Below are 26572 nucleotides of genomic sequence, written 5' to 3' on the forward strand. Positions count from 1 at the left end.
TCGGTAGCTGCCGGTGGAGACGATTTGAAATCAATGCTGGCTATGATGATGCTGGAAATTAAGAAAATAGAAGGTAGCTCCATGGAAATGAATAAGAAAAATGAAGAAACTTCCAGACTTATGCTGGAAATGAAATCTGACAACTGTAAGATGTTAGAAGAGATGTCTAGAAAGAATGAAGAAACTTCTAGACTTATGATGGAAATGAAAGCAGAAAATTGTCGAATGTTTGAAGAAAATTCAAGAAACTTAAAAGAGGAGTTGGAAGAGAATTCTAGAAAAATTAACGAGAAACTCGAGAACATCACGATAGTGATTGAAAAGAAAGTAGAAAACATGGAGGTGCAAATTAAAGAGTTGGATAAAAAGATTCTGTCTGTTGACGAGAAATTTCTGGCCCATGACGAGAAATTTGTGAACCTGGAAAAGAAAATGTCGGAACTGGAAATCAAAGGTGGCCCAGTGAGAGCTACTCATAACACCTTAAAAATCAAGACTCCTGTGTTCGACGGCTCAACCTCTTTCAATGTATTCAAATTACAGTTCGAGACAGTGGCTGCTAGAGATTCTTGGAACGACAACGACAAGGCGGTATCACTCCTGATGGCATTGAAGGGTGATGCTGCTGACGTATTACAGAGTATTCCCGCCGCTTCTAGGAACAACTATGGAGATATAATGGCTGCTCTTGAACGTAGGTACGGTAGTGAACACAAGCAAGAGATCTACAGAATGGAACTGAGGGGAAGAGTCCAGAAGCCAAATGAGACTTTACAAGACTTTGCGGCTGATATAGAGCGGTTGGCGCAGTTGGCATATCCAGGAGAGACACATCCATTGGTGGACCGCATAAAGATTGAGACATTTGCAAGTGGTATTCATGATCCAGAGATAAAATTTGCGACGTATGCGGCACCGATAGGAACATTTGCAGAAACCGTGTCCTTTGCCCTGGCCCAAGAAACCGCGAGGATGCTGGTGAAACCTAAAGCTTACAACGTGAGGAGGCTGGAAGTTGAGGACAACAATTCCCAGACCGTGGTCGATCATCTGAAAGATGCACTAATGCGTGTGAAACGAGGGGCTGGAAAAACGAGAAAAACTTGTTATAACTGTCGGAAAACTGGACACTTGGCCCGAGAATGCAGATTGAGACAAGCAAGGCCCAGATCCACCTCACCGCCTTCAAAAAGCGACGACCAACCGGTGGCCAAGAATCTGGAAAGGGTGACATCAGGTGAATCAAATAAAGGGAATTCCGTCAATCACGAGACGCTGCTGGCAGAGGATGAAAATGATGGTCCCACAATCTCTATAGCCATAGTCCAGCAGAAGAATCACAACTTAACGGTTAAAGGCTTCGTCAATGGTGTATTGCGTACCTTGACATTGGACACCGGTGCAACAAAGTCCATTATTAGACCGGATTTGGTAAAAGGGAAGGTATTGCCGTTAAATGGAGTCAAATTGCGGACGGCCACAGGCGAGAAGACCCCGGTGCATGGAAAGGCCTACCAAAGGCTAAGTATGGGTAGGAAATCGGTAAATTTCGATTTTATAGTGGCCGATATTGTGGACGAAGTTATACTTGGCGTGGACTTTATGATTGCCTTCGACATCAACCTGGACATAAAGCACCGTGTGATGACTTGGTCCAATGTGGAAATACCGATAAATGTGGGCTACAACGAGAAAAGCAAGCGTCGCCAAAGTGCAGAATCCGACGAGATCGCTGTAGATGTCCGTACGCTGAAGGTGGAAGCCGTTGACAATTGGCCCGTAGGAAAGTGGAAAAATCTCGCGACGAGGAGGAAAAAGAGAAGATGTACGTCAAGGAAAGGTCTATCGAAAAGCGGCCGTACAGCAAGGAAGGGCAAGTCCGAGGAAGACCAGGTGGCACTTAGGAAGGTGACCACGAAGAAAGAAGGTATAGCATCGCGATTCCTGGAGAGAACGCAACGTCGTCCAGAAGAGCAAGAGTCCAAAGCTGACGCAGTAGAGGGTACATCTAAATCAGTTGCCACCACTACAGAGCGAGAACTGCATCTAGTCAAGAGGAACAGGCTTAAGCGGGAGGCAGTGTTACCAATGCCCATACCACCGAGAGGGAACTGTGCCTATTCGGGACGAACAGGCTTAAGCGGGAGGCAATGTTACGAATGTAACTGATAGGTTTAAGTTAATTTAGTTTAATTTCCGTTAATTTAAAAATTTGAATTGTAACGTAAAGTTTTATTACGCAGTTACTTTATTTAAGCAACAACAATTATCATGTAGAATTATCTTCATTATTCTAGATGTTCTTTACCTTTCATTAATGTGCTTTTATTTTGTTTGCCATAGTCATGTAATTATTGTTTAGTTTGTCACTTCTTTTCTTACATTTATTTGTGGTTGTAATTACGTCATTGATCATCCCCATGTATGTATGTGAGTATGGTTGTTCGCTTAGTGCGAATGTGCGTCTGTGTGTTCGTTGTACAGATTCGAGGTGTTGCCATATGCTCTAGATATTTCTCGAACAGGGAGACTTTGGTATATAAATGCAGGGGAACTGGCAATGACGAGTAGTCGTGTTTTAAGCGTTGAACTGAACAGATCGATTAAAGAAGTGCTGCGTGCTAACTAGATACAAGCTGTGTGCTTAGTAATTAAAGTCGGTTCTAAATAAGTGTAATAAAGTAAATAAAGCATTGTAGAAACGTAATCTAAAACGAACCCTGTTTTATTTGGTACAAATCGTATCGGGGAATAAAACAACGTCTACACGGAGATTAGTTAAATCTAATTCCGTAACAATATAATAATATGCAAAATCCGAAGTCTACTAATGATATATTTTACAGTACATTTTGTATGCTTTTATTAACCCAGATATGCCCAACGTCCTATATATAGGACACACAAAATTGTTGCTAATTTGATATGTTATGTTTATCAAAGTACCGTTTATTTTGGTGATATACTCAGTACACATCTGTAGCTCTTGGGATATTATGTGATTCCATTATTTTGAGCTACTATTTTTGAGTTTTGAGGTCTAGTTCATCGAAGTTGCCACCTATCGCTTAGTTTTTACAATGATTTGCGTTATGACCGATTAATTATTGGGTAGTTTTATAACGAAAACATACACTATGTGGAGCCTACTACGAAAAAAAGTTAACGAGATGCCGAAAAGGTGTCTTTGGACTATATGTCAAATGTTTTGTGTCCCATAACTCCCAGTTATAAGATAAAACCCTGTGTCCAAAAGTGGCCTCAAAAACCACTTTTTTCAAAAAATTTTTAAAAAACGTATAAACATACTTTTATTATTTCACATTTGCTTCTAAAATAATATAAAAATACTTTTAAAATGATCACGATCAAGCAATGGGCATATCTGGGTTAAGCAAACACATGTCGATTATAAATATTTGCAATAATTTTGTCGTGTAGATGTCTTAAAATATGAAATTTCATAAAAATATGAAATTTCTTGAAATTTTTTTTCAAACTCCCACACTGTTTGCTGGTGAGATTTTTCCCACAAAATTCTCCCACAATTCAAGATAGTGAATGTATACTTTTTTCCCATGGGAACAAATTCCAAATTCGAACTTCATTCAGAATGAGGGGAGATGGGAAATGGGAAAAAAACTCCCACAAAATTTTATTCAGAATACGAAAATGTGGGAATGGGAAAAAATTCCCAACTCCCAAGCGTTCAGAATAGGGCTGTACATTTTTTAAAAAAGTTGATTTTTCTCAAACAAATGTTATTCATTCGTCTATATTGGTAATAATTCAGACATCTAAAGCACACCCACTAGATAACGTAGAAAACTAGTCATTCGTAGATCCTTTGAATACATAACTAAGAAGAAATCATTTTAAACGAATAGGTATTTTTGTAATAAAGCAAGAGTTCAGTATTACCTTTAAGTATTCTTGGCTGTTTTCTCAAGTCCACTTGCAGATGTATAACAGCTTAGATGTTTTAGAGAGGGAAAGTGGACCTTTGTTTATAGAAAGGTTGGTTTGTTTTTTAAATGATTTCTTCTTCATTTTTATTTCAAAGCTGATGTTGCAATTTTATTTATGTTTTAACGTCATTATGATTCTGTAGTTGGAAATGACTTTCTTGTCTCTTTTTTGTATGGTGGTCATCGAATACTCAGGTTCCAAGTACAATTAATACATCGCCCTAACCAAATAATACACACACATATCGCATCGGTACTAATATTATTCAGTTGCTTATAGCTTTTAGGCCGCATTCTGTGTTGACACCGCCCTTTTGAGGTTTAATTTGGCGGCAATTTTTTCCGACGTTTGGCCAAAGTTATTCATTTAATTATGTAACTAACAACCGTCGTATATCCTATAAAAGCGCTCGTATAACATATTTTTGCTTTGCTCGCCCTTATATTTGGTGGGAGCACGATCGCAAGTATGATTTTCTTTCACATGTTCAAAAACATTGCTAGTCTGAAATTCGTCAGGCCCAATCTGCATACACTCGCTTTAAACCCCAGCTCAAATGTTAGTGGTTTCGCAAGATGCATATTAAAACAAACATATAATATCCGTTTTTATCATTTATAATTTAAAGTTTATGTTTTTATAATTAAATTACCACCAGTAAGGGCGTACTGATTTCTTTGCATACCCATTTGAGACAGAAGTTCACTAAGACGTCCTTATAAGGAATGAACAAAATAATTCGCATTTAGTTCTATGATGACACCATTAAAAAAACATACCTTAAATTGTGTAGGAGCTGATATTAAAGCTTGAAGACCGAGCTGATATTAAAGGTTGATTTGTCTTTGAAATGATTTCTTCTCCATTTTTATTTCAAAGCTGGTTTTGCTATTTTATTTATGGTTTAACGACCTTATGATTCTGTAGTTGGAAATGACTTTCTTGAATGCTCAGGTTCCAAGTATAATAAACAAATCGTCTTAACCAAATAATACACACACATATCGCATCGATAATACTGAACTATCGACTTCTTATTCTTCAGTTTGCTTACCACTTTTTGGCCCCATTTTGTGTAGACTCTTGTTAACGAAAAATATCTCCTCCAGGGATTCGTATATTTTCTATGTAATTGGAATTTTGGCGGCAACATTTTCCGACGTTTGGCCAAAGTTATTCATTTAATTATGTAACTAACAACCATATTATATCCTATAAACGCGCTCGTATAACATATTTTTGATTTGCTTGCATTTTTACTTAGTTGGAGCACGATTTCAAGTAAGATGATTTTCTTTCACGTGTTGAAGAATTTGGCTGGTCTGAAATTCACCAGGGCCAATCTGCATACACACGTTCTAAACCCCAGCTCAATCATATGCATAGCACGACAAAAAGTAATATTCTTTTTTAACATTTATAATTTAAAGTTTAAGTTTTTACAATTAAAAAATTTTGTATTATCTTTTTCATACAATTTTATAACAAACCTAAAAACGAAGCAAACACAAAACCTGGTGATTAACCTCGCACCAATTCTGGCATACCATCGATAATAATTTGTAGAGCCTTCAAATCTTTTGTTACTGTGTCGGTTAGTACTTCCATGGCTTTTTGTTGCATGCTTAAGAAGGATTTCATTTCTTCCTCACAATCTTTATCGATGGTATATTCACTACCACCAGTTAGGGCATACTGATTTCTTTGCATACGCATTTGAGACAGAAGTTCACTAAGACGTCCCTATAAGGAATGAACAAAAAGATTCGCATTAAGTTCTATAATGACATCACTTTTAAAAACATACCTTAAATTGTGTAGGAGCTGATATTAAAGCTTGCATGTTTTCCAACTTGGAGCGTAAGTTTTCTTCTTCCGGTGTAAGGGCCAATCCAACTTTGCGGGTACATTCTTGCTTGACAATTATCTGAATTTTTAATCAAATATATGTAATTAAGTTATTCTAAATATTCAATAATTGATCCTACCTTTAATATTTTATGACTTAATTCCGCCAATTTACGTTTGTATTCCATTATTTTGGCTGTGGCTGCTGTATGTCTTTGCCTCAATTCGGCCAAATCACTTTCCACTTTACGCAGATAAAGAGTATGAGTTTGCGTCTCATTTTCTTGACATTTGATGCGCCATTTTAAATCGTTGAAACCAATCATTGGAACTGGTATGAATTTTGTTGGATCAGGGTTATCAAGTTTTGCTTGCCGCCACATACGCGGATCTATACCCTTAGGTGGACTCTCAAGATATTCTTTAAGTTGGTCCTCATCGGGCAATACTAATGCCAATACTTCAGCAACACCCAAATTATTTAATTGCCCCTTGACATTGGCCTGGTTTAGATAGTTGGCCAAATCTGTGGCTAAAATACGTTTTGTGTCATTGGGTGCCAGTTGTGACCTCTCCTCCACATAAATGATCAGTTGACACTTCTTTTCGTCACATTCCTTACTTGATTCGATGTTAACCTGTAGATTGGGACGATTACCAAATACACCATTCAAAGTGTTTATTATTTGTTGTTGTTGTGCTTTAACATCGGCAAGTGGTTTATTGAAATTTAATGCCACTAAACCCATTTTATTGTCTTTTCCTGGCAATCGACTGTAACCCATGGCTTTTAGACGACATAAATAATTTTGAGGTGTAATTTCAACCGGAGCTGCATTTTGTGAATAGAATGATTTCCCAATACCCCACATAGCTTGTAAATAATTCCATTTTGCAATGATGGTGTCACGTTCATCACCATAGATGGAAACATTAAAAATTGATTGGGCAAAGGCCTCGTCTGCCGATATAGGCGGAGGCTGTTGTTGTTGTTGACCCATCATAAAACCAGTATTGCCACCGAAGCCACCAAATCCAGGTGTGACTGTTGTATTTGTTGCTGGTTTACCAAAGGCTGTAACAAGTAATTTTATAAATATAGAGGGATTTCTGTAGTTTTAAATTGTGTTATAAGGCTATAAATGTTGCGCGAAGGATTAGGACAATTCATTGTTTGTGTTTATGTGGTACAAATTGTTAATACTGTAGGGACTACTTCTGCGTTCCCCGAGGATTGGAAAATTAATAATGATTCTGACCACCTAAGGACTTCCCCCAAAGACCTTTATAATTTTGTAATCAGGACGAAAAGATCTACCCGTGGCACAAATTTCAAATTCGTTTCAGCTGGGAGAGAATTCAATTTATGCCTACATTTTTTCTAAATTTAAAAAGCATTTTATACAAGGCTCTTACTTGTTCCAAACGATCCAAAACCTCCTGTAGCTGGCTGTGTTCCAAAACCTCCAAATGTTGGGGCTGTCGATGTGGTTGATGTTGCACCGAACCCGCCAAATCCTGTGTTACTGGTAGCGGTGCCAAAACCACCAAAAGCAGGTGCCTGTGATGTAGCCGTATTTGTTCCGAACCCACCAAAACCAGTAGATGTAGCCGTGTTAGCAGTTCCGAATAAACTAGGAGCAGAAGATGTTGCTGTATTTGCTGTGCCAAATGTTCCGAAACCACCTAATGTTGGTGCTGTGGATGTGCTAGTTGTCGTCGAACCGAAACCTCCAAAACCACCGAGTGTTGGCGCTGACGTAGTACCAAAACCAGAAGTTGTGCCCGAACCTGTTCCCGTACCAAAGGAAGAGAATAATCCAGTAGCTAAAAAAGTAATAACTTATATCTGATCGGCAAAAGAAAAATAAAAACAACAAATCTACAACGGATCACACTCACGTTTAGCCGGTGTGCTGGTTGCACCCAATGAATTGTTAGCTCCAAAAAACGACATCCTTGGAGTTATTTCTTTATTCGCCGAGATCAAGGTACACCTTAATTTATTTATTAAACTATTCGAATTGTTAAAAAAGCAGCCAAAACAATGCAATATAAGAAATTTGGCGCAAGACAATTCTCACAAATGTTTGTTAAACGTCAAATTTATAAATGGGGTTGCCACATTGTGTGATAACATATACTAAATTAGTGTTGTATAGTTCATGAACGAACTAGTTCAATTGAACGATTCATTGAAAAGAGCGTATGAACCCAGCAAAATGTTTGCCTCCAAAGAGGCAGTTAAATGATATGTACAAGTGAACTGGAAGTGCATCAAATTATGCATTTCACTCACGATTTTTACAAGAGCGTGACTACTGAAGGAGGCACTCCATTGCACAGCATTTTAACTGACCCTTTGGCACTGCATTTTAACTGACCCTCTGGCACTGTATTTTAACTGACTCTTTGGCATTGCATTTTAACTAACCCTTTGGGGTAGAATAGGAGGCAGTCCAAAGCACGTGTTTTGATACAGGCATTCTGCGGAAATTGTGCAAGCCATTACAAAATATGCCAGAACTAATGCAATGCATTTATTATTTGTATAAAACAAAAATATTAAGAACTTTATTACATTAACACAAATTATGAAAATTCTCCATTGAATTCAATTGCAAACATGCGTGTTTCCTCCGCTCTCCATTTGTTCCAAGCTGAACTCTTTTTGCTTCATTTGCTAAATGGGTTGTCTTCCCATCACCAGTTAAGATTTCGACATGTACTCCAACAGCACTCCATTCGGAAATTTGCTTCTTTTGAGTTACCGGAAAAATGTTCACAAATTAAAAATTATTTATGGCCTGTTCCCGTACTTTATAAAGTGGTAAAAGTCGTAAAAGTTGTAAAAGTCGTAAACGATTTTCATATAAATTTTGTGTACGGGAACGCAAAATGTGTAAAAGTGGTAAAAATTGTAAAAACTTTTTAGTTCTGGAACAGAGCTTTAGTTTGTATTAACAAATGTTTGGAAATGTTAACATGCTTATCTCTTTTTGGAAAATGTATGCCGCTGCCTGTAAAGATGTACAAACTGATTTATGTACATGTAGGGATCTCTAACAACTGCTAATAAAATGTAGCGAACGGAGTGCCTTTTTCACGACTCCGTTTGGACTGCATCCGGATGCTGTTAAATTGTGAGGAATTGGATTGCCTTTTTCACGACTCCGCTGAACTGCATCCGGATGTTGTTAAAATGTGACAAGTGGATGTGATTCTTTGGATTGCATCCAAATGCGGTTAAAATGTGAGGACTGGAGTGCCTTTTTCACGACTCCGGTTGAACTGCATCAAAACATGCCGTGACAGAACTAGTCCACATTACACTGCTTCCAATTTATTTTGCTGGGAAGTGATGTCTTAGTAATGTAATGAGTTTGTTTAAAGGGCTGAGTACATAAGTTGACTTGCCTGCTTTTGCTTAGTCCCAATTTACATTAGGCGAGTTTACTTGCGGCAATTGTCAGTTTGTAGGTGAGAGAGGGGGCTGAGAGGCAAAGGGTTACCATATGCCTCACCTCTCTCTCCATCAAACTGACAATTGCCGCAAGTAAACTCGCCTAATGTAAATTGGGACTTACTTCTGATAAAAGAATAAAAAAGAAAAGGGCAACCCAATTCGAAAATTGCTCGGCCTTCTCAATTTTTTTTATTTTTATTATGTCAGAAATGAAGCAGGAAAGCAATGCAGCCAGGCGAGGCAGCTTATGTATCCAGGCTGTCCGAAAATGAATATATCTACAAAAACATAAATACATAACATATTCCAATATGTCGATTCCATTACCTATTGAATGTGCCTTGTTTGGGTAGAAAAAAGAAAAAATAAAAAAACACACACACGTGACAATTTCTATACCCACACACACAACATAAGATTTTTTGTTAGTCGCCTAAGGGGTAGTTTACACTATATGTAAATGTCATATGACACGAAATAAAAATATTCCATATCTACCCACGGAGGCAATGTGGAGACGTAGTTTTTTACATTTGTGCTGGTGTGGACGCACAGAGTAAATGGCGTAAGGAAAATCTCCAATATTGCACATATTAGCGAATATATAACGATGGTAAATTTCATGTCATATGACATTTACATATAGTGTAAACTACCCCTAAGTGAAGGACATTTTTTCTTATGCATTTTCATCAAACGAACGATTTACTAGGCGTTTACACTAGACAGTTTGTCTTCAAATACAACTCTGATTTACTAACACATACATACATTTGTCGTTTGGCTACTAGCTGTCCATCATTCTTTCACAGACAGCCGGGCTAACAAAATTTTGACATTTTTTGTAAAAATGTGTGAGATAATAATTGAAATGAACAATGAATGAACATGAACAAAAACAAAATATGTGAACGGAAAACAAAAGGAATTCGATGATTTTCATTAATAATTTTACAACTGTTTTTGTAGTTGTCTGGACGCCTACGTCATAAAGGCAAGTTTTGGGATTTTGACAACCAATACATGAAGTCAACTGTCCTGTCATTTGTAAACGCAGGGTAAGAGCCTGTGAACGATTCTGATCCGAATGATTGAACTTGAACTGGATAGTGAACTATGAACTAGTTCAAGAGCTGAACTATTGAAATAGAAATTTCAAATGAACTAGATTGTACAATTCATGGCACAATTACCCATGGTACAACTCTAAAACTAATTTGACGGCGACAAACACAAGGTCTGAAACTTTGGAAACTTGCACGTGTATTGTTTTTATTTTGCTGCATTGTTTACTTTTTGGCGTTGGGCCCACTTTTCTTTGTCACTGCCACCAACCTTTCACTTAAAATTATTATTATTAAATAAATAATAATGTTGGACGGTATGAATAAACAATTTATTTATTAAAAAAATACATAGAAAACTCCAGTTTAGTAAAAACTCTCCGATTTTTTTTTTAATTTTCCAGATGTAGATACTGTTGCGCTGATCACGGGAATGTAGCAATTTCTTGGGGGACGGACCCGGTTATTGGACCCGAAAGTCCAGGTACAAAACTCGGTTAGACCCGCATCTATTGAACCGATTGTTACAATCCAAGAATCAGGTTTTGATTTTTCGGGCTATATCACTGTATACCTGAAAAAATTTGTTGGATAGGTATTTCCATAAGATTTTCACATACTATTCTGCAATCGGTTCAGTAGAGCCGGGTCTAACCTGAGTTTTGTACCTGGACTTTCGGGTCCGTCCCCCAAGAAATTGCTACATTCCCGTGATCAGCGCAACAATATCTACATTTGGAAAAATTGAAAAAAAAGAGTTTTTACTAAACTAACTAAGCCCATCTGAACTCTCTAATTCGTTATGTTTCAGACATAATACACCACTGCCCCCCAGTAGCGATTCTGAAGAAGAAGTATTGGAAGATAGCGATACATGCACACCGTTTGAGTTGGAGCAATATTATGTACACAAATTTAGACTATTCGATGAGTCGGCATTATCATTGAAAAAGGAGTATATTCTAAGTTTGGAAAAAGACAAGTGAGTAGAAATGTAGAATAAATTTAAAAACTGTGAACTAAAGTGTTATTTAATTTCAGTTCACTCACTCGGTTAGCAGCTGGTTTGACGGACACATCGGTACATATTCTAGACATAAGCTCTGAAAGGGGTATATCTCATTTTGCAGATCTTCCAGCTTTGCCGACTGTCAAAACTGGGGTCAAAGTATGTGGTGTTCGCTTCTTGGACGAATCACCAAACACATTGCTTGTGGGTACTACAAATGGCATAGTTCGTCTATTTGATTTAAGATCTCAGAAGGAGCAAGCACGTTTTGAAAACGATGCTGTGATAGGAACTCACCCTGCGCCGAAAAATATATGCTCTTTTGATCGTAATGCAAATAGTCGTCTATTGTGTACCGGCACGGAAGAGCTGCATTCGAATGTGTATTTGGTATTCTATGATCTTGGAGAACGAAAGTATATGGGTGACTACGTAGATAGTCATCAAAGTGATATTACTACGGTACGTTTCCATCCACGAAATCCTGATATATTAGGTACTGGTTCAACGGATGGACTAATAAACACATTCGACTTGAGAGAGGCAAGTGAGGAGGACGCCCTTAATATAACCATCAACACAGAGAGTAGTGTGCATAAAATTAATTGGTAAGTAAACACCTTAAAAAAGCTAAGTTAGGGAAATTTATTTTCTTTTAAAATTGTAGGCATAAAAACGTTTACGAAAAAGATATACTGTCCTGCATTACACATACAAATGATTTTAAAGTATATGAATCAGAAGAGGGCGATTTATTAGCAGAATTTGAGAGGGACACAATTACGGAAATAATAAAACGCAAAAGCCCAGCAAATTGCAATTTAATCGATGCACACAGCACTTCTGATGACCGTATATTATTATTGACAGGATCAAATTTTAATAAGGGGTAAGAATAAACTCTAGATATATACACAAATATTATTATAATAAAAACGTTATACTTTCAGTGAAATTATGCGTTCCCTTACTTATCAAAATAAAAAACTTCAACCATTTGCCAATTTTGATGGCAACAAACAGATAGTACGTGAAAGTGTTTACGATGCCAATGCAAATGTACTGATAACTGCTGGTGAGGGAAGTATTGTTACATTATGGACTCCAGATTCTAATAATGTTGGCGCCAATTCAGGATCAAGCAAACTAAAAGCTAAAAAATCAAAATCAAATAAAGTTAATCCGTATTAGAAGTTCAAATAATGTATAGACCAAAAGCTTTTACATACATTTTAATGTATAACAACTACAAATAAAAATACAATAAAAATTTTTATACAGATGTTTTATTTATTGAATTATCCCCCTGTTTTTGTAACTTATTTTTGTTCGTTCGTCTATATTCGTTATAATTTAGGCATCTATAGCTCAACACCCAGAAGACATACATACCTAATTTTTCGTATACCCGTTCCATATACAGCTAAGAATTCCTCATTTAAAAATCAGCGCTCTACATTTGCGCTAAAGCGAGTAAATCGATCTACAAAATTTGACAATTCGTGTGAGAAGAATAAATTTTTTTTACAAAAACTGGGGGTATGTATTGAAACACAATGATGAAATTCTCATAATGACTTTCTTTATCTTTCGTATTTATTACTGAAACTTGGAAACTTGATTCAGAGGAAAAACATTCATTACCCATTTCCCAAAAAATAAATGTCATTTTCCATTTCTGTGAATGATTATCAATATATCATGGAATTGAATTGGGAAAAATAATGAATATTTCCCTCGGAATTTTCCGCATGGAAAACAATTTTATGGGTCTATTCCCTATTGCGACCAGCGTCGAGTCGCGTCGCCAGTTTCTGCGACCAAATTTAAAATTTCAGCCCTATTCTGAATATTTTCATGAGAGCAAAATATCGCATTCCCACGTTTTCCATTTTCTAAACGACGTGGGAGGAGCAAAAAATGGGAAAGAAATTTCGAAATTAGTTACACCAAATTATTACTGCATAATAATAAGGGAGCTGTAATTTTGTTTTACAATGAATAGCTTTGTTCCTTTACTTTTCAATAGTTAAAGTAGCAAAAGAAAGAAGATCTCTCTTCTCTCAGAAAACTGTGAAAATTTCTCTCACGTAACAAGTTTTGCACAACAGTAAAGAAACGAAAAAACAGTAGATCTGGCAACAATGTCAAAAAACAAATATGGCTGCTAAAAAATAACAAACAAAAAAATGTCACTGTTTTTTATTTTTTTATTTCACTGGTTTAAATTTTTATTATTTTATTTTCCTTTGACAAAGCGCGTAGTTTTTGTTTTTTCCTTTTGCTTTAATTTTCAAATAAATGTCAAATGTCAGCAGTTTGTCAGATTTCCACTTTTTACACAACGAAATTTGTCGAGCAGGAAGTAGTAAAAGAGAAAGCCATTTTGGCTCTCTCTCACTCTCTTAAATATTGCTTTCAGTTTTACTACTTTTTGGAGATAAGGAACGCTTTCCAAGTTAAAAATGGTAAAACTTGAAGAAACTTTAACGTAAAGGAACACAGCTAATAATGCATATTTGCATTGAATGCACGGTTTTTGAATTAGGTTAGTACACACACAATTCACCTAATTCAACAACCTTGCATCCATTTATGATTTTTTATGGGAATGGAGTCAAACGTTATTGTGTGTGGTGTAATGGGTCCTTTACATATCGTTTTTACATATGGATTGTCACTTTGCATATACAGTTTGTATTTAAAAAGTGCCAACCCATATGTTAAAAAATATCGTGTAAAGTACCCATAAGCATTTTTTAATTATTAGGCAAACATACTTTTTGTGCATGGTAGAACAAGAAAAGGTTACTGTCAAATTCCATACGACATTTTGTATATTTATTTCTATGTTCGATGTATATTAGGGATATATATGTTTTTTGAAGAACAAATTTATTCATCAGAAAAAAACTATTTCCCATAAAGACTCCTTCATATCATTGACATGTAACCTCCTCCAGGTCCGAACGACACACTAAAACACCGCTTATAGATGCGGTATTTGTTAATATGTGTGGTATTTTGTTAAACTTGAAAAGAATAAAGCCCTAATAAACATGTGATTTTTTGTTTTCAAAAGCAACAGCTTTTTTTTCAATGAATTACCAGCGACCCCAAACATTTTTGCAAGAATTCTACTTTCTGCGAGAAATTATGCATTTAGTGGAATGATATGGAAACATTCAAATTGAAAATCTAACGAGTTTTCATTCATGTTTTTCAAAATATTCAATCAAATGTGAAAAATTATTAGTTTTTTAAATTGCAATAATTTATAGACATTTCCTTATTTTGTTTACATTTATGTTGAAACTAACGTTTAAAAACGGAAACAAATTTCTATGTGGTTGTTGTTGAGTTGTATTTGTTGTAATATTTACTTTACCTGGTTTGTTCTACCATGTTTAAACCAAAAGAAAAAGCCAACCACATTTTTACAATCGAAACAATAATTTGGCATATAAAAGATTTTCAACAGAAAGTTAGTCATCTGATAAAAACTCGAAGGTTATATTACGAAAATGTATAAAAGTAGTAAGTTTGTATATATTACTAGCCGACCCGCTTCCGTATTGCTGGGTCGTCGTTTTGTTTTTAATGGCAACTTTTTAGGTATTTTTTACTATTTTTTTACATTTTAAATTTGTCAAAATGTCTTATTAGTAATCTTTCCGTTCTCTAACAGCTATACCTAAATACCCTGCGTTTACAAATGACAGGACAGTTGACTTCATGTATTGATTGTCAAAATCCCACAACTTGCCTGTGTGACGTAGGCGTCCAGACAACTGCGAAAACAGTTGTAAAATTATGAATGAAAATCACCGATTTCTTTTTGTTTTCCGTTTAGTCCTGGTCCACACTAGCGTGAATTTCATTAAAAATTTCATGAAATTAGGTGTTCTTAAATCGAACTCCCCACTATAGCAAATTTATGATTTTACTATACTATGGAAGTCGATCTAGAGACGCATAATTTCATATCAAAATTTTAGTGAAATTACTGTAGTGTGGCCCGGGACTTACATATTTTGTTTTGTACATATTCTTTTGTTTTCAGCACATTTGAATTATCATCTCACTTCTTTTTCACAAAAATGTCATAAATTTGTAAACCCGGCTGTCTGTGAAAAACTGATGGACAGCTGAGAGACAAACGACAAATGTATGCATGTGTTAGTAAATCAGAGTTGTATTTGAAGACAAACTGTCTGGTGTAAACGCCTAGTTAAAGTCGTGACGTACAAAAAATATTCACCAACCTACCACAACAACGTCTCTGAGCGTCCGTATTACCCAAATACGTTGAATCCGAAATCCCATTTCAAACACAAAATCCGCGACCAAAACTTATATAAATGAATTGTATTTCATGTTTTGTTGGGCTTTTGTATTCAAAATACAATACACACATATACATATATACAATAACATATCGTACGTTCTGTCAAAGTTGAAAATGTTCAACTTACAAAAAGTATACGCTCGACGTATTTCGGTAGTTCTCATAAGAATACATGTGTTCTACTTTTTTCACCACACACGCCCTGGGAATACGGTCGTATTTAGGCATAGCAGTAACACATTTTTTGAGTTACCGACAAATATCGGTAAAATGCTATAAATTCGGTAATTAACGATATTTCTCGGTAAGTTAGCGACCAAAAGAAAGTTGTCGTAAAGTTCTACCCATGGTACAATAAAGTAGACGTAGGCCAGTAGTGGGATTCTGTAACTCATTTTTGCTGTTATCGATAATTGTCGGTACAATAAAAATGCTTATAATTTCGATAATTACCAAAATTTTTCGGTAAGTTTACGATGAATAAAAAGTAGTCGCTAGCCTCTACCGACACAAACAGCGATGCCAACCTTCTTTATGTTTTTAGTCATAATTTTGCGATTTAATTTTATCGATTTTTGTCGGTAACAGCAAAAATGAGTAACAGAAACCCACTACAGGTATGAAAATCACTGAGAAATGTCACCCAGCAGCCATGGCTTAAAACGTCAAATGGCATGGTACAATAATAATGGTAGATGTACCTGCCTAGCTATCCCGTATTACAAAAACATATAGAACATAGAGCTTCACTTTTTATATGTTAAAAGTGCCATATAGTGTAAAAACATATCTTTAGCTAGGCTCCAGAATATTCTCGTTGGAAAGTGTTCCAAAAATAGCAAAAGTTCTTCCCAAACTTATGACAGTGAAAAAATGTCATTCACTTATTTTCTACTTGACAAGTTTGGCTAATCTGACATCGTGATTGCTGGCATCCGATTTGCAGATAAAAGTCAGCAGAATTTTTACAAAAATTGTAATTTTTTCATTCCCGTACTTTTGAAACAAATTTAAATTAATATCAATATTTGATAAATCGTTCATTCGTAAGTTTTGCTAAAAAAAATCAACAATTTTATTTTGCCACGCGAATACACATTTTTTGTCCTTGTTTTCAATTTTACGATATAGTGTTACAGCAGAAGTTTTTTATTGGAACAATTCAGCGATACATCTACCTTTATGATTGCCTAATGTCAAAAACAGTAGAAATTGTCAACCCTGCTTTTGACAGATTAGGCCATAAAAAGAAAAAAATTGTAATCAGCTGTTAGCTGTGGCCTACCTTTACTTTATTCTACCATGGTTCTACCCATGGTACAATAATTCTTAGGTAGGCCACAGCTAACAGCTGATTACAATTTTTTTTGTTATGGCTTAATCTGTCAAAACCGTGTTGACATGCAGAGTTGATATTTATTATTGATCAAAAAATTCGACTCTGTTTTGTTTTCATTTCAACATTTCGTTCTTCTTCTTCTTTGTTTACTCATCCATTATCATTCATCAAAACAATTTTGACGTTTTAAGCCATAGCGACAGGGTTGTACTTTTTTGGCGATTCTCATACCTGGCCTACCTATGAATTATTGTACCATGGTTCTACCGATAGCAACAGAGTTGTCAACCGCAAAACACGAAGCTGCTTCTCTACAAAGTTGCAATCAGGTCCATCTTAGTGTACGGATTTCCGATCTGGTTCTCTATTTCTCCAATAGTGGCCAAAGAGTTGGAAATTCTAGAAAGAAAGATCTTGAGGAAATGTGTTAATAAGCATTACATTAACCAGGAGAAGAAATATAGCAACACTTACATATACGACACAGCCCGCGTTGTACCTTTCTGTAAGTATGTTCAAAACCACCAGAAGAGGTTCGTGGAAAAACTCGAAACTCATGAAAACTCGCTAATGTGCGATATCTACAATTTGGAGAAACATATATCTTGGGCAGGTTCACGCTACCTATCTCCAGTCGGCATCTTAAATGAACCACCTGACATCGATTCAAACGATTATACACTACCACCATTTTACAGCAAAACAACACCTGGCAGCCACAGGGGCTAGGCTAAAACCATAAAACATATGTAAATATTTATACATCAATAATCCAAGTATTATTATACATACTTACCAATACTATTTAAAAAAAAGCTCTCTCAATGTACCTGAGCGTTCGATTTAATTGCAATTGTATTCCTTACTGTGATATTTACTAATTTACCTTTAGAAATACGATGTTTATTTCTGACATGATCTCTGTTAGTCAAAACGTTTACAGAACCCTCTTTGTTATTTAGTTTTTGTTTGTTTTTATTTCGTTATTTATTATGTACAGACATTCTCGCTCTGTTCGCAACAGTTGAGGCCGTGAGCAAGCCTCTTTCAATATCTCATAATTTGTTATTATCTTAACATACTCTTTTACATACATGCAAAGTAGCGTATTCATATAAGTACACGTTAAGTTAGAACAAGACGATAATAGTTCTAAGTATACCATGTTAACCATTCGCTGTGTAATCATTATTATAGAAAAGAAGAAGACTCAAATAAAACATTACATTACATTACATGTCAACTTTTATTTAAACTTTTCATTCATAATTTTGCGTTTTAATTTTACCGACATTTGTTGGTAACTCAAAAAATGAGTTAGATAATCGCACTACAGGTTCGAACAAATTGTGATAAACAAGGCCTGGATCATTACCTAAAAACGCGAAAAATGAATGGGAGGCTAATACTATGTTTACATTTACGAAATCCACTCGATTTCATCTGTCAATTCCTTTGTGTATACGTCACTTTTTATATGTTAAAAGTGCCATATAGTGTAAAAACATATCTTTAGCTAGGCTCCAGAATATTCTCGTTGGAAAGTGTTCCAAAAATAGCAAAAGTTCTTCCCAAACTTATGACAGTGAAAAAATGTCATTCACTTATTTTCTACTTGACAAGTTTGGCTAATCTGACATCGTGATTGCTGGCATCCGATTTGCAGATAAAAGTCAGCAGAATTTTTACAAAAATTGTAATTTTTTCATTCCCGTACTTTTGAAACAAATTTAAATTAATATCAATATTTGATAAATCGTTCATTCGTAAGTTTTGCTAAAAAAAATCAACAATTTTATTTTGCCACGCGAATACACATTTTTTGTCCTTGTTTTCAATTTTACGATATAGTGTTACAGCAGAAGTTTTTTATTGGAACAATTCAGCGATACATCTACCTTTATGATTGCCTAATGTCAAAAACAGTAGAAATTGTCAACCCTGCTTTTGACAGATTAGGCCATAAAAAGAAAAAAATTGTAATCAGCTGTTAGCTGTGGCCTACCTTTACTTTATTCTACCATGGTTCTACCCATGGTACAATAATTCTTAGGTAGGCCACAGCTAACAGCTGATTACAATTTTTTTTGTTATGGCTTAATCTGTCAAAACCGTGTTGACATGCAGAGTTGATATTTATTATTGATCAAAAAATTCGACTCTGTTTTGTTTTCATTTCAACATTTCGTTCTTCTTCTTCTTTGTTTACTCATCCATTATCATTCATCAAAACAATTTTGACGTTTTAAGCCATAGCGACAGGGTTGTACTTTTTTGGCGATTCTCATACCTGGCCTACCTATGAATTATTGTACCATGGTTCTACCGATAGCAACAGAGTTGTCAACCGCAAAACACGAAGCTGCTTCTCTACAAAGTTGCAATCAGGTCCATCTTAGTGTACGGATTTCCGATCTGGTTCTCTATTTCTCCAATAGTGGCCAAAGAGTTGGAAATTCTAGAAAGAAAGATCTTGAGGAAATGTGTTAATAAGCATTACATTAACCAGGAGAAGAAATATAGCAACACTTACATATACGACACAGCCCGCGTTGTACCTTTCTGTAAGTATGTTCAAAACCACCAGAAGAGGTTCGTGGAAAAACTCGAAACTCATGAAAACTCGCTAATGTGCGATATCTACAATTTGGAGAAACATATATCTTGGGCAGGTTCACGCTACCTATCTCCAGTCGGCATCTTAAATGAACCACCTGACATCGATTCAAACGATTATACACTACCACCATTTTACAGCAAAACAACACCTGGCAGCCACAGGGGCTAGGCTAAAACCATAAAACATATGTAAATATTTATACATCAATAATCCAAGTATTATTATACATACTTACCAATACTATTTAAAAAAAAGCTCTCTCAATGTACCTGAGCGTTCGATTTAATTGCAATTGTATTCCTTACTGTGATATTTACTAATTTACCTTTAGAAATACGATGTTTATTTCTGACATGATCTCTGTTAGTCAAAACGTTTACAGAACCCTCTTTGTTATTTAGTTTTTATGTTTGTTTTTATTTCGTTATTTATTATGTACAGACATTCTCGCTCTGTTCGCAACAGTTGAGGCCGTGAGCAAGCCTCTTTCAATATCTCATAATTTGTTATTATCTTAACATACTCTTTTACATACATGCAAAGTAGCGTATTCATATAAGTACACGTTAAGTTAGAACAAGACGATAATAGTTCTAAGTATACCATGTTAACCATTCGCTGTGTAATCATTATTATAGAAAAGAAGAAGACTCAAATAAAACATTACATTACATGTCAACTTTTATTTAAACTTTTCATTCATAATTTTGCGTTTTAATTTTACCGACATTTGTTGGTAACTCAAAAAATGAGTTAGATAATCGCACTACAGGTTCGAACAAATTGTGATAAACAAGGCCTGGATCATTACCTAAAAACGCGAAAAATGAATGGGAGGCTAATACTATGTTTACATTTACGAAATCCACTCGATTTCATCTGTCAATTCCTTTGTGTATACGTCAAATGAAAACTCATCTCAAATCGATTGGATTTCATTTGGCGTTTGAGCAATGGAATTGACAGTTGAAATCGTGTGGATTTCGTAAATGTAAACATAGTATAAGTTTTCTTTACATACAGGGTTATCATGAATATTTCCCTCGGAATTTTCCGCACGGAAAATAATTTAAAAAGTGAAATTACTTTAAAGTCAATATTTTAAACAGTTGAAAACTACTAGAATCATTTAATTATGTAATATTCTTGCCGAATCGATAAAAATATTCCCTTTTTGGACATAAATATGGAAATAAAAATATGAAATTGGGGAAAGCGAAAATTCCGAACGGAATTTTTATTCATGATAACCCTGAATAGTCAATGTATATATTCAAAAGTTTATTTTATCACAATGTTGTAATAAATACAAATAATAAATTTTGTAATAAAAATTTTCATTTCGACTGAATTATAATATGTATAAAATATTTTGTCATATTTTTCAAAACCATTTTGCTTGCGGCAATTGTCAGTTTGATGGAGGGAGAGGCGAGGTATATGGTAACCCTTTGCCTCTCAACAACCTCTCCCAGCAAAAAAGTTTGGAAGTAGTGCAATGCAGAGTTATGATTTCAATACATCTTTCGATGCAGTCCACATGGAGTTATGAAAAATGCACTCCGCCCTAGCCAAGAAAACCAATTTTTGATCCCTACAGTCGCAGTCTTTTTTTTTTCTTAACACAAGAAAGAGTGTCTAAAATTATAAGAATTTGTTTTAAAAAATAAAGAAATACAAACTAAAGATATGAACATTGCTGTAATTCACGAGACGCAAATTATTTTTGAAGTGGAGTTAAGCTGGGTACACATTGTCAGTTTTGAATGACAGCTTTGTTGGTGCTTGCTAGTGTGGCTGTTCATTTTTGTCATTCATCATGCAACCACAAAATGTTTTGTGGTTGCTGGACGGTTTGACAGTTATCGATAATTGCGAAATATCGACATTCAAAACTGACAATGTGTACGCAGCATTAGAGTTTTTTTGGAAATCTGAACTGGAGTTGGAGGAAAAATGAAAAACCATTTGGATGAGGAAGCAATTTCAGTTGCGGTGTCACAAACAGAAGAACAGTGGAAGTAAACTCAGTTATGATCAAATTTAATGGAGAGTTTTTATAATTTGTATTAGTGTAATAAAGTTAATATTCTTGTTTACTCGAATAACCAATGTATTTTATTTATTTTGGGATATTTGCAATGGCTTGCATTTTATAGAGTCTTTAGACTGCATTTAAATTCAATCCAAAACACTACATCAAAGGCTGTGATTTGGATCGAAAATGGAGTGCATCCTAGCTGTGTGCCGTGGAAGCAAAATGGAGTGCATCCTAGCTGCGCGCTCTCTTGTAAAATTCATAGGTGAATTCATAGGAAAAGATGTACTCCAGCGGCAATTGTTCTAGTGATTTAACTGCAACCGCGGATGCAAACTTTTTGCTGGGCTCTTACCCACAAACTGACAATTGCCGCAAGGAAAATGGCCTAATGTAAAGCGGAGTACACACGATCAGTTTTGACTGTCGATTTTTCGCAATTATCGATAACTGTCCAACCGTCCAGAAACCACAAAATATTTTGTGGTTGCCTGATGACTGACAAAAATGAACGGCCACACTGGCAAGCAAAACTGACAGTCAAAACTGATCGTGTGTACCACACTTAAATTGGGACTAACCTGCAAGAAGCTACTATTTTTTACTACGATAACATTTTTGCCTTTATGTTATCGAAAAAATAGTAAAAATTAGTAGATTCTTGCAGTACTGGAACATACCAAATATGGTCTGGGGTTTGTTTTCCATTCTTGAAATTACTTTTTTAAGGCCGCCATCAGACCATCTGCTTTTTCACATGTATGTTGTCACTTTGGGTATACTATATACAGAACAGCTGATGCCATACATGTGAAAAAGCAGATGGTCTGATGGCGGTCTAAGTTAAGTGTGCAACATGGTACAATAAGAAAGGTAGGTGCCTCAGCCCAGCTGATCGAATCTAAAACGTCAAAAGACTATAGCTCTGTTCCTTTACGTTCAAGAATCTTCAAGTTTTACTCGAAAAGCTTTCCTTTACTTCAGACACAATACAATTCATATGGGAGCAGTTTACAACTTTTACTACTTTTGCCGGTTTTGCCACTTTCAAAAGTAAAGGAACATACCATATGAGTTCGCCATGAAAAAATCAAAACAAAAAACCCATGGTACAATTACTTAGGTACATGGCATGGTACAATTCCTTAGGTAGATGCCTCAGCCCATGGTACAATTACTTAGGTAGAAACATCGGCGAATTGCTACAACAAAGCAACTTTTTTTGTAATGTAAACTGTCAAAATTTTCGCCAAATGGTTTCTTGTTGTCTCTTTTTATCGCTTGTGTTTGTACAGTGAAGTGAACACATGCTATCTCTTACTTACCGAATCATATGGTTTTTTGTTTTGGTTTTTCATAGCGAATTCCTAGTTTTTTGACGTTTCAGATTCGATCAGCTGGGCTGAGGCATGATACAATTACTTAGGTAGATGCCTCAGCCCAGCTAGAAATTCGCCGTGAAAAATCAAAACAAAGAGATAGCATGTCTACACTTTATAGACAAACACAAGCGATAAAAAGAGACAACAAGAGACCATTTGGCGAAAATTTTGACAGTTTACATTACAAAAAAAGTTGCTTTGTTGTAGCAATTCGCCGATGCATCTACCTTTCTTATTGTACCACTGTGTGCAAGCGACCTCACAGAATGACAAGTTGTGACAATCAGAGTACGTAATAGCCCGTTTCCACGGCACGTCGTTCGTTCTCTATTCGTTGTTCGACCCATAACTACGAATAATGCCATGTTCACACCAGCATTTGAATAACGTCGTTCGTTCTCATAATTACGTACACGAATTAACCCGTTCATACGACATGGTACATCATTCATAGCAACATGATTCATATTTTCATAGTTTTTGTTTACTGAATTTAAAGAAAGTTTCAGCCAGAAGAAGAGTAAATTTAATGGATATGAACTGAAAAAATAGTTGTCCTTTTTTCAGATGTCTATTTAATATTAAATTATATTAGTTTCATTCATGTTTTCTATTTTTTCTCACAATTTTGGTGTTTTCAGTTTATTTTCAAATTTTTCTATTTTAAAAATTAACGAGAGAGAGGCCTGCCAAAATAACTTTTTGGTATACAGACTTTCCGGCAGGCATTTGATTTTTGTTTCTAAATTTCTACGTCAATTTAAAACGATGGACAAGAAATGTAAATGCAATAAAAGAGAAGACAAAATTTGCTATGATTTGAATGTATACTAGCCGTTAAACCGTTTACTTTTCATTCATATTTTGCAGTTTTTCTAAAAATGTTTGGGTTTTTAATAAATTTTTAATTTTTTATTTTTCCTGTCATAATTAATTTATTTCGATAAATTCTCTCATTTGTTAGAGATGGGACATATTTTATCGTCGTTCTGAGAGTAATTTAAATTGAACAATGTACACAAATCGTTGTTCGTTCTCAAAATTTTGTATGGGAAATTAAGTAATTACATCGTAATTTGGGGTCGAACAACGAATAGAGAGCGAAACACCGTCAGTCTGAACAAGGCATAAATTACTTATTTCCCCACACAAAATTTTGTGAACGAACGACGATTTTTCTACGTTGTTCGAGTAGAAATACTCTCTGAACGACGATAAAATATGTGCCATCCCTAACAAATGAGAGAATTTATCGAAAAAAATAATTATGACATGTCTAAATTCAAAATTAAAAAATTTGTTAAAAACACAAAAATTTTTAGAAAAAAGGAAAAAGATGAATGAAGATTAATGAACTAAACATTTTATACAGATGCAGAAGGAAGATGGTTGTGTTTCCTTCTTAATTCCACACATATTTCTTGTCCATTAGTTCAAAACCGCGTAAAAAATCAGAATCAAAATGGAAACAAATAACTGAAAGTCTGTATATACAAGCAATGTTTTGACGTGTCTCTCTCTCTCTTTAATTTTGAAAATAGAAACATATAAAAATATATTGAAAATACCAAAATTTTCAGAATTAATGGAAAATATGAATGAAATGTGTGTAGTTAAATAAAGACGATACATTTGAAGGAAAGTATATTGCTTTTCCTATTCATTTAATGCAAATTTTATGTGTTTTCGGTTCAAATTTTCGTGAAAACAAGGAAACAAAAATGAAGGAAATTTTGTTTATGTTTCTGTTAATTACGAATGGTGTCGTGGAAACGGGTTAATTCGTGTACGTCGTTCGACAGGCGAACAACGTAATTGAAACGCTCGTGTGAACATGACATAAAAATACTTTAAATAACATTTCCAATCGTTTCGTTTCGTATTTTCCATAGAAACAATACAAAACGAAACATAACCCTCGTTGGCCGAGCTCGCTGTTTAGTTTTGTTTATATTCGTGAGTGCGAACAAAACGAAAAGCGAAAAGTACTCAACTCCACAAGAGCAGATAGAAAACGGAATAGTACGAAACACATGTGAATAAATCAAAAACGTTTGGTGGTTGATAAAATTCACTGTGGTTTGCTGATGATCTTATAGGGTTGTTAAGCAATGACATGTGTGTGTGACTGAGTGTGTCATTGACAATATGCATGGCAAACGTTTCCCAAAAGTACTTCTTGTTTCGGTGGTGAATGAAACAACTCGGCAAAGCATAGCCGAAGTTACATTTCCGCAATCGTACGGTTTCCATCTTTTTACATTGAAAAGTTTGTGTTTTTGTTGTGAGAATGAAACGATTCAGAGAAGCTGAAAAGTTTGTGGCTTTGTGTGATTGGTACGGGAATCGTTTTGTTTGTTTCCGTTCATTGGTGACAATATTGATTAAAAATGGGAGAAAACTTCAAAAAAATTCAAAAAAAAACTAACGGTATTATTGCAACATACAAAGTGAACGCAGACTTTTTGGGGCTCTAAAGGCCTGTGTACATAAGCTGCCTTGCCTGCTTACCTTGCTTACTTCTGATCATGGTACAAGTACACAGGTAGCCGCATCGGCAATTGTTGGCGACATAAGATGTCAAAATTTGACATTAATTCAATGCAATTGACACATTATGTTACCATCAGCTGGCATGATAACGCTACCTGTATTATTGTACCATGCTTCTGATAAAAGAATAAAAAAGAAAAGGGCAACCTAGTTCGAAATTTCCTCGGCCTTCTTTATTCTTTTATTTTTATTATGTCAAAAATGAAGCAGGAAAGCAAGGCAATCAGGCAGAGCAGCTTATGATAGTCACAATTTAAGCGCCCCATACACTATCAAATTTTGATGTCCACATTTGTAGTAGTATGTGTAAATTTTTCAAAATATGAGAATGTGTGTGTGAATTTTATGGATTGAGGAAAATCAAAATAGTTTTGATTTTCAAAATGAAACCCAGTCAATCCGATGAATATGGTTTATTTTCAAATTGTCAAAAAGCAATTCTGGTAAAAAAGAAAATTGTGTGTGTGAAGAAATAAAAAAATTTTAAGTTCATTAATTTTTAGAGGAAAATATGAAGATTTCGATTGCAGATTGAAGGCTGATTGAATGCTTTGTTACACACTTATCAAGCACACACTTACGTAAGGGGTTCATCGGCTTGGCAATCAAATTTGATAGTCTATGCCATGCTTTACATTAGGCGAGTTTACTTGCGGCAATTGTCAGTTTGTTGGTGAGAGAGGGTGCTGAGAGGCAAAGGGTTACCATATGCCTCACCTCTCTCTCCTACAAAATGACAATTGCCGCAAGTAAACTCGCCCAATGTAAATTGGGACTAAGCTTATGTAAGCTGCTCTGCCTGATTGCCTTGCTTTCCTGCTTCATTTTTGACATAATAAAAATAAAAGAAGGCCGAGGAAATTTCGAACTGGGTTGCCCTTTTCTTTTTTATTCTTTTATCAGAAGTAAGCAAGGTAAGCAGGCAAGGCAGCTTAT

At 35.3% G+C, this 26572-nt stretch overlaps 2 protein-coding genes and 2 long non-coding RNA genes across 6 annotated transcripts; 1 reads left to right on the top strand and 3 right to left on the bottom strand.

Annotated features, from left to right (window-relative positions):
• Positions 1 to 5372: 5372 nt before the first annotated feature.
• Nup54 (nuclear pore complex protein Nup54) lies at positions 5373 to 7962 on the bottom strand. Of its 2 annotated transcripts, none has more exons than XM_073955995.1 (5): positions 7720 to 7962; positions 7234 to 7608; positions 5958 to 6892; positions 5777 to 5896; positions 5373 to 5712 (listed from the first exon to the last, which is right to left on the bottom strand). In XM_073955995.1, the coding sequence occupies exons 1-5, from the start codon at positions 7772 to 7774 to the stop codon at positions 5491 to 5493; spliced, it is 1707 nt and encodes a 568-aa protein (XP_073812096.1). In that variant the 5' UTR covers positions 7775 to 7962; the 3' UTR covers positions 5373 to 5490. The 2 variants fall into 2 exon arrangements, with proteins under 2 accessions (XP_073812096.1, XP_073812094.1); XM_073955993.1 differs by having other exon boundaries at positions 7234 to 7644.
• A 2571-nt stretch (positions 7963 to 10533) lies between these two features.
• Positions 10534 to 12638, top strand: LOC141387001 (WD repeat-containing protein 89). Its single transcript, XM_073955996.1, has 5 exons — positions 10534 to 10664; positions 11159 to 11329; positions 11389 to 11964; positions 12024 to 12245; positions 12307 to 12638. Exons 3-5 carry the CDS (start codon positions 11777 to 11779, stop codon positions 12545 to 12547), a joined length of 651 nt encoding a protein of 216 aa, XP_073812097.1. The 5' UTR covers positions 10534 to 10664; positions 11159 to 11329; positions 11389 to 11776; the 3' UTR covers positions 12548 to 12638.
• Positions 12639 to 17113: 4475 nt separating this feature from the next.
• LOC141386616 (uncharacterized) lies at positions 17114 to 18030 on the bottom strand. Of its 2 annotated transcripts, XR_012408421.1 has the most exons (4): positions 17930 to 18030; positions 17840 to 17873; positions 17518 to 17773; positions 17114 to 17456 (listed from the first exon to the last, which is right to left on the bottom strand). It is a non-coding gene; the product is annotated as an uncharacterized lncRNA (long non-coding RNA). The 2 variants fall into 2 exon arrangements; XR_012408420.1 differs by having other exon boundaries at positions 17840 to 18020.
• Positions 18031 to 19172: 1142 nt separating this feature from the next.
• Positions 19173 to 20151, bottom strand: LOC141386862 (uncharacterized). The gene is made up of 3 exons (XR_012408440.1): positions 19899 to 20151; positions 19577 to 19832; positions 19173 to 19515 (listed from the first exon to the last, which is right to left on the bottom strand). It is a non-coding gene; the product is annotated as an uncharacterized lncRNA (long non-coding RNA).
• Between the last annotated feature and the right edge of the window lie 6421 nt (positions 20152 to 26572).

Source organism: Musca autumnalis, unplaced genomic scaffold (assembly GCF_047663935.1).
Source record: "Musca autumnalis isolate F117 unplaced genomic scaffold, ASM4766393v1 scaffold_5, whole genome shotgun sequence".
NCBI lineage: Eukaryota > Metazoa > Arthropoda > Insecta > Diptera > Muscidae > Musca > Musca autumnalis.